This window comes from Elephantulus edwardii, unplaced genomic scaffold, assembly GCF_000299155.1.
Source record: "Elephantulus edwardii isolate Elephantulus edwardi_28Jun2011 unplaced genomic scaffold, EleEdw1.0 scaffold00066, whole genome shotgun sequence".
NCBI lineage: Eukaryota > Metazoa > Chordata > Mammalia > Macroscelidea > Macroscelididae > Elephantulus > Elephantulus edwardii.
Genome location: NW_006399816.1, coordinates 15207973 through 15217122, shown reverse-complemented (window position 1 = coordinate 15217122; position 9150 = coordinate 15207973). Strand labels below are relative to the sequence as shown.

The 9150-nt window shown below is 43.8% G+C and overlaps 1 protein-coding gene across 1 annotated transcript in view; it reads left to right on the top strand.

The window, feature by feature from the left end:
• Positions 1-251: 251 nt before the first annotated feature.
• The window catches only part of CORO2B (coronin, actin binding protein, 2B), a 97537-nt gene continuing 88638 nt past the window's right edge, over positions 252-9150 (top strand). The window contains exon 1 of the mRNA XM_006888357.1: positions 252-453. Coding sequence (XP_006888419.1) covers positions 253-453 — 201 coding nt within the window. The 5' untranslated portion in view covers position 252. The remainder of the gene's footprint in view (positions 454-9150) is intronic.

Sequence of the window (9150 nt, the reverse complement as noted above, 5' to 3'; positions counted from 1 at the left end):
ATAGGCATGTGACCAAAAGCTGGAAGAGTGTGGATGCCCTGATGCCAATCTCTTATACATTTGAAAGGAGTAAGTCACCTTGCACAGGGCTGGGCACAGAGTGGGCCCTGGATCCTTACAGGCTCCGCACCTGTTCCTTTTAGGGAACGAGCACCTGAGTTCCTGCCACCTGAGGTGTAGTCCCCACCCCTGTGCCCTCTCCTGCCTGAAGCAGTGGCCAGCCTGACCCGAGCCTCTCCTGTCTCCCTCCAGATGTCCTGGCGTCCGCAGTACCGCAGCTCCAAGTTCCGGAATGTCTACGGGAAGGTGGCCAACCGGGAGCACTGCTTCGACGGGATCCCCATCACCAAGAATGTGCATGACAACCACTTCTGCGCTGTCAATGCCCGTTTCCTGGCCATCGTCACTGAGAGCGCAGGGGGAGGCTCCTTCCTCGTCATCCCGCTGGAGCAGGTAGGTGTCCCCACACTTCCCTGTGTGGCTCAGAGAATCCCAACCCTGGATGCAGACCTAGGTTAGAGAGAGGGCCTCTGTGGCCACTCGTGATGGGTCCGTTGCCCTCACTATGTTAGGGTGTCTACCTCCTCCCACCTTTTACTTGCTCATTAAGTCATCAGGGACCGTGATTTTCCCAGGTTTTCCTGAGATTCATCAAAACACGTGGAGGCCTGGGACAAGTGAGACCCACAGTGTGTCCCTTACTTTGCCCAAGGTGTGTGTGTGCAACCTGAAGAATTGGGAAACTTTGGCAAGCAAAACCAGGCCCAGGTCTACAGTTGTGTTCTGGGCATACCTGTATTTTGGAGCTGGAAAGGATGAAGACTCAACCGTAAGCATATTTTTATTTAGAAAAAAAAAAGAAGAGGAAGAAGAAGAGATTGCTATGGAGCCTATCCCAACTGTGACCTTTTCTAAAGCAAACCAGCACGCCTGTGTTCCCTGGGTGGGTTCAAACAGTCAACCTTTGGGTTAGTAAGTAGCTGGAGCTTCATCACCGCGTGCCACCCAGGAGCTCCTGTGGGCACGCTGAGCATCTACAGAAATGGCACGCCCATTAAAAAAACATCCAGAGCGCTCCGCGGAGATGGAAAATAATTTACCTTCTCCCTCACCCCCATCCATTTTCTCCCCCTTCTGAGGCTGCTTACGTGAATAGAGCAAATTAAATCTGCAAAGCTAAATCATGAAAATTTTAGGCTGTAGGCCTCCAGGCAGGTCCCAGGAGGCCCGTGGGAGGTCACGCGCCTCAGGGTAAGTGCTCCTGTCAGTCCCACTTGATTATGGCTGAGTTCGCCCTTCCAGGCCTGACTCATCCCCACTCCCACCTTTCATCCAGCCTGCAGTGAGAGGAGGAGGTGAATGCGCCAGGAAGCCTTGGTGCTCAGAATTCACCATCAGCTGGTGGTGGAGGATTGAGTTTTCCAGCCTCTCCTACTTACCTGGGGAGGGGAAGGGGGCATGGCTTTGAAGAAGTCTTAGCCTGAGTGATTATTTCTACTAAAAGGGGCAACTGCAGTGACAGTGAGGACGGATCCTAAGGCTGAAGACCTCTAGACAGAGGCCTGAGGAGCAGTGGACTCGGTGGGATTCTAGCTCAGCAGGAGCTGGCAGTGTGACCTTGGGCAGGCTGCTTAACTTCTCTGTGCCTTATCATTCTTGTAATTATAAAGTGGGGATGATAAATCCTTCTATGCCTCCTCCTTCCATGATGTTGATAGCAAGTGGCAAGTTGGATGAGATAGCTCCTACAAACCACTCATCATGTTCAAGATGTTTTGCTACTTTCTTGAGAAAGTGGTGAGCTCTGCTCTGAGACTTTGCAAATGCCCACAGTAGCTCAAATGTACTCAGAGGAGTCCGAAATGTGACTTGCCTCTCATGCCGGACCAGGTGGCCTCAGCTTTCTTGTCTTACTCTGGACAGCTTGGCTCCATCCTCAGCAGGTCCCCAGGAACACGTATGCTGATTCTTCCCTGGGCTTAGACCCAAGGCTGACACTTTGCCAATCTCTATGGCCTGCAAGAGTCTACAGTCGTTGGCTCTCCTCACAGCAGAAATTAATTCCAAGGAAACCTGGGAGGAAGTAAGGAGAGTGCTGTTACATTGAGGGGTTTGCAACAAATGCAACCAAACAAAATGCATATGAATTATGGAATGGAAAACCAATTTGCTGTGTAAGCTTTCACTCAAACCATACTTTTTTTAAAAGACAAACAGTGCACACCCATGTTTATTGCTACTTTGCTCACAACAGCAGAGAGTTGGAAACAGCCCAAGTGCCCATCAACAAATGAATGAATATTGAAGCTGTGGTATATTCACACAATGGAATATTATGCAGCACTAAAAAACAAAGAACTCATGAAATATTATGCAAAATGGGTGACTCTGGAGGACATTATGCTGAGTGAAATATCTCAGTCACAAAAAGACAAATACTTGCTCTGCTGGAGAAGGAGGGACAATCTCCTCCTGTACCAGTCAGATCTAATTTGATGGCACACACACACACACACACACACGAATAGTAATAAAATTAAAAAAAAATTTTTAAAGACAAATACTGTATAATGCCACTGCTATAGAACAGGACTGATATGGGGGTTGCGGGGAAACTAAGAAAAGTGGGGATAAATAATGTGCACGGCATTGAAACGTACAAGGGAGAGAACTGTATAAAAGGAACACATGATTAGGTATTATTGGCATGACAAGATTTCAGAATAAGAGCTGCATTGTAAAGTGGTTGGGACGTAGGGACTGTATAACAATGAAAGAACTTTTTTCCCAGAGGAAAAAGCAAACTGGGGGCAAGGGGGGACAGGGAGGAAAATGTGTAACAATGAATGAATGGAAATCCAAAAATAAAGACTATGTTCAAACCTGATAATTCCAAAGAAAGTATACATTTAAAAAAAAAAAAGACAAAACTAAAACCACCCTGTGGAGCACAGGTTCTACTCTGACACACGTGCAGTTGCTATGAGCCTGAACTGACTAAACAGCACTTGGAGCTGGGACCTGCCTCTCAAGGAGAGAATCAATTTTAAGGAAGATAATGCTTACAGATCACTTTCCTGACGCATAATTATCTAGTACATTGTTGTTATTGTTGTTGTGTGCTGTCGAGTCAGAACTGACCCATAGCTGACCATCCAGTAGATTTTCAGAGGCAGTTAATTGCACGGAAGGAGATTTCCCATCCTCCCACCAAGCAGCTGGTGGCCTTGAACCACATGCTTTCCATATTATAGCACAGCTGCTTGCCGCTAGGCCACCAAAGCCCCCACCAGTACATGCTACACTTAAACAAAAAACCATTCCAAATGAATTTAAAAATCTAAACATTAGCAACAGCAAAATAAAATCCAGGAGTGTCCTAGAGGAACAAAGAGCATGTTTTTATAAACAGAGGGAAGTCTTCTTAAGCAAAACAGGAATCCCCAAAGCCAGAGAGAAATGATCTGAAAAATGTAACACTTCTGTACCACACAATGTAACACCATAAAAAAAAAAGGAAAAGGGAAGCCACACACTGGAAGATGGGGTTGCTGTTGGGTTGATCACAACTACAGCAATGAAGCATAGCAATCCTGTGACCAGCCTTGATAGATTGTTCAACAACCTATGTGAACAATTAAAACTTTGCCCTAGTCTATGTCATCCTCACAATTTCTGCCATGCCCAAGCCCACTATGATGTTACCATGTCTCCTTGAGGGTCTTCCCTCTCACTGACCCCTCTACCTTGCTCAGCCTGACATCTTTTTCTAAGGACTGGCCCCTCCAGATAACATGCACAAAGCATGTGAGACGAGGTTTCACCATCCTTGCCTCTAAGGAGGACCCTGGAAGCACCTCCTCCAAGACTTACCTGTTTGATCTTCTAGCAGTCAGTGGAATGTTCATTACTCTTTGCCACAATTCAAATGTATTGATTCTTCTTCGGTTTTCCTCATTCATTATCCAACGCTCAGATGCATCAAAACTCTGTGGTTTGGATCAGGCATACCTTCATCTTTAAATTGACATCCTTGTTCTTTATAAAAACTATAATTGCAATATAAAACAAACAAGGTATTCCTGTCCAGCACAGATGTAGAGTTACAGAAGAAAAACAATTCAGATGGAAAATAAGCAAAGATTTGAATAAGCAATCCATGTGTTATTGTTGTATATTATTGAGTCAGAACTGAACCTCCAGCGTGTTTTCAGAAGCTGATAATTGCATGAGAGATTGCCCATCCTTCTCCCATGGAGCAGCTGGTGGATTCGAACCACGTACCATCAGGAGGGCAGTGCAGCTTCTCACCTTTAGGCACCAGTGCTCCCTAGAATCCATAGAAGACAAAATTATAAGATTTACTGTACTACATTGTAGGATTTTTGAAAGGTTCCTAATCCTTGGTTTCACTCGGAGTATGGGAGAAAGGAGCTCTGATACATTTCACAAAGGTGCTGAGAGCTGATTCTCACTCATGATGACCCCGTCTGTGGAAGAGGAGAACTGTACATCATGAGAGTTTCCTGTGGCTCATTTTTCAAAGTAAATCACTGCCTTTTCTGTCTGAGCATCTCTAAACCAAACCCTACCCATTACCATCAAGTGGATTCCACTTCATAGCAACTCAAAGCTTGGAGGAAAACTGCCCATTGAGTTTCTGAGGCTGTAATCATTATATATCTTTCTCCCTCACAACAGCGGGTGTGTTTGAACTACAACCTTTCCTTTAGCAGCTCAGTGCTTTCACCCCTGTGCTAGCAGTGTTTGGAGCAGACGCAAACCTGCGACCTTCGGGTTAGTGTTCGCTGTGGTTAACCACCCAGGAACTCCTGGTACACTGATGGTCTGAGCCATAAAAGGGGACAGCTTTTTCAGAAGATGACTTGGCAAAACCTCGTAGAGCTGTGGATAAAGCCTTTGGCTGCTACTCATAAAGTTGGTCACTTGAGCCCATAGGAGAAAGATTAGAGTCTACTTTGGGAAAGATTTGCAGCGTTGGATTTTGGTGGGCACAGCAAAGGGGTGAAGGAATTAGGAAATGATCCAGTGGGGACTTGAAAAGATGGAGTAATGACAGGCATGGATCAATGGTGATTAATTACATGAGACACATTGGAGAGGAATGATAATGTGAAACACAGTGCTAATGGAGAAATGTGTGACACACAATGTATATATACGAAACACAATGTATGCAAATTCTATATGTAAACCAATATTCTTGTGTTGTTATATGCTGTCAAGTTGCCTGAGAATCATAGTGACCCTATGTAAAACAGCTCTGAAGCCTCCCCTGTCCTGAGCCAGTCCCACTGACCAACATACTTATCCCAATTGCCCTACTTACTATGTCAATCCATCTCATCTGGGATCTTCCTCTCCTGCACTGTCCCTCTACCCTTCTGAGCATGATGTCCTTCTCCAAGGATGCTCCTGACCACATGCTCAAAGTTTGTGAGGCAGACCTATTTGTTTTCTTGGTTCATAGTATGTCCAAGACTCTTCTCCAGCACCACAACTCAAAGATACCAATTCTTCTTCTGACATCCTCAGTCATTGTCCAGCTCTCTGATGCATAGCAAGTCATTACAAAGACCATGGCCTGGATCAGGCGTACCTTAGTCTCTAGTCTGACATCATTGCTTCTCATTACTCTAGGGAGACCCCTAACAGCAGATTTTCTCAATGCAGTTCATCTTTTTATTTCCTCACTGCTGGTGCCAAAAGTGCTGATTGTAGAGCCGAGGAAGCTATAATTGTTAACAACCTCAATCTCTTCATCTATCATGGTGCTGCCAGTTGGCTCAGTGGGGATGAAAAGAAAAAATATTTGCAGCCTTAGAAAACATGCGGGCAATTCTACTCTATCCTGTAGGTTTACTAGGATTCAGCAGTGGGTTTTTAGGAAGAATATTAACATTTAGAAATGCACGTCCATTGGACCTACTTCTAGAAATCTATCACACCGAAACACTCATCTCTAGATATTTATTTCAGTACTTTTAGACATTTTATTTCTTTTACAAACCTTAATATTTTTTTTCAACAGAAAATTTTGCCACCAAATTACCTACAAGTTTCCAAACTCTTCCTCTTCATTTCCTTAGGGGAAACAAAGAGTTTCATGTTGTCAATGACAGATTCTCTAGAATTGTCTAGAATATGATCAGGTGTTGTAAATACTCCATGAAAACACAGAGAGTAAGTGCATTCCTTCTAGAATATAAAAGTCTCTCTATAGAAATGGGGGGGGGTGGTTGGGAGGTATATGCATAGGAGTTCTGGTGACCTAGTGAGTAGAATTGGGCCACAAACCCAAAGGCATGCAGTTCAAATCCACCAGAGTTCCTGGAAAAAATATGAGCACTTTTCTCCTGTACAGTTTATAGTCTCTGAAAACCTGCTGCCTGCTGGAGAGTCAGTGGCACATAACAACAATGTAGAAGTGTGTGTGTGTGTGTGTGTGTGTGTGTGGAAGAGGGGCACATCTTTTTCCCAAGTGCTACACTTAGCAAGTGTGTGAAAACAAACAGTTTCATCCTGGAGAGGGTTAAACCAGGCTGCTCCTTGGAGGCAAGGATTCTAAGGCTTCGTCTGACATACTTTGGACATGTAAGGAGAGACCGGTCCTTGGAGAAGGACATCATGCTTGGGAGGGTGGAGGGACAGCGCAGGAGGGGAAGACTCTCTATGAGATGGATTGATTCAGTGACTGGGGTAAGCGGGATGAGTGTGTCAGAGGCAGTGAGATTGGCACAGGATAGAGCAGGGTTTAGGGCTGTTGTACATAGGGTCGCTATGAGTCACAACCAACTCGATGGCACATAACAACAACACACTTAGCAGACATTGCAGACTTTGTTTTTCTTCTTTTTAACTAATAACAGCCCTGTAGCAACCACCTGCATCAGCACCATTTTCCCAGCACCATTAGCTCACTTCATGAGTCTGTGTTACATTTTAGCCATTTTCACAGTGTTTCAAATTTTGTATACCACTATTGCACACTTGATATACTACACACAGTGGGGTGGAAGCTTAATCTCCACATATAAAACTGAAGAATTCACGTGTGTGGCTTTATTACAATATTTGCTTTAGTGAGTTGGTCTGGAACTGAATCTCAAATATCTCCTGAAGAGCATACCTGGATGTGTGTGTGTGTGTGTGTGTGTGTGTGTGTGTGTGTGTGTGTGTGTATAAATGTGTCCTTATGTATCCAAAGTATACATATTTTTTTCTACTTTATTTGTTCACATCCTGTGCTACAGTTTGTTCCACTTGATTAATTATGGACTAGTATTGTTGGCTAGCGCTGTAAGTTGCTCCCTGCGTCTTGGTCTCATTTCAGGAAGCTTCCATTTGCCCTAAGTATGCCATTATTTCTGCAGTGTTTTGGCTACAGTGCAAAATTGAGAACAGCCATCAATAAGAAGTTAAGCAGACCCATCAATAAGAAGTTAATTTGGGGGAGTTTTTGGTAAGTTAATTTGGGGGAGATTCATTCAGAGGAGTACTTTGTGACCCTTAAAACTGTCAGAATACAGCAGTTAGTCTCCAATTGTTCATTCTCGGGACCACTTTACACAGAGAAAATTTACTGAGGATCTCAGAGGTTTGTCTAGATGTGTTTTGTCAAAATTGAAACTCGGTGCCGTGAAGTCAGACGCACCTCATAGCTGACGCTCCATCAGGTTTCTGACACTGTGGATCACACAGGAGGGGATGGCCCATCTTTCTCCTGCAGAGCTACTGGTGGATCCGAACTGCAGAGACACCACCTTCGGGTTAGCAGGGCATCTCCAGACTACCTCACTAGAGTGCCTTGGATGAGTTCTATCTAAAAACATTTAGCATATTTCATAAAAATGGAGACATTTTCTAACTGTTTAGTATTTCATTTAAAATAACAAAAATGAACCTGTCTCGTGTTCTTACCATTTTGAAAAAGTTCTTCTGAAATAAACCCCTCTATTTTTCCAAACAAAAAAATGTAGTGGGCAGAATGGCATTGTTTTACATTTTTTTGCAGATATCTTTACTGTCTAACTTAATATAAGACAGCTGCCACTGCCTATCTGTTTCTGCATTTAATCTGTTGTAGTAGTATCGTGCAGCCTCCGGAAACTCCACTGTTCAGTCGTGAGAAAATGAAAATAAAAAGGGAGATGGGTTTTATGGTGGCAGTCGGTTTGGCCCAGCTGGCCTCTGGGGAAAGTCTCAGGGATCCACAGGGCGCCTCAGAACTATATTCTGAGAACAACTACTGCATAAGCAAATTTAATGATGAAAAATAATTTAAGATGTACTGCTCACTGGGGAGGAGTAAAATATGATTGATCCTATTTTAAAAATACCCGTTTCTCCATCTAACTGGAAAAAGAAAGAATATACTCCTGACACTCAGTTATCTCCAAGTATTGGGCTTTCGAGAGCTCATTCGTTTTCTTCTCCCTGAGCTGTATCTTCTATACTTTTTCACAATGAATACTTAATGTTTTATATGTACATTTAGGGAAAATAATTAAAAGCAGAGGGGCAGAAGGATCTGTGTCTTCAGAGATTAGTTATTAGTGAAAGAAAGTGGTGCATCGCTGGCTCCCCAGGGCAGCCCCTCCTCTCTGAGGGTCCCACTACATGATTCACCCATTAGGTGTCTCCGTAGATGGATCTAGTTACACAGTCCCATCATACAAATACGAGCCATTCCTAACTGCATCTTTAAGAATTGGTAGATAACACTTTACCGAAGAAGACATTCAGATGGCCAACAGGCACATGAAGAAATGTTCAAAATCCCTAGTTCTAAGAGAGATGCAAATCAAAACAACTATGAGATATCATCTCACCCCAGTCAGAATAGCAAAATTTAACAGAACAGCAGGCAACAAATGCTGGTGAGGTTGTGGAGAAACTGGAATCCTTATTCACTATTGGTGGGAGTGTAAAATGGTGCAACCACTGAGGAAAATAGTGTGGAGCTTGCTCAAAAAGTTGCAAATAAAGATACCATTTGACCCAGCAATTCCACTACTGGGAATATACCCCGAAGAGACCATAACTGACATCCAAGCAGATATATGCACACCCATGTTTATTGCAGCTTTGTTCACAATATCAAGGAGTTGGAAACAACCCAAATACCCA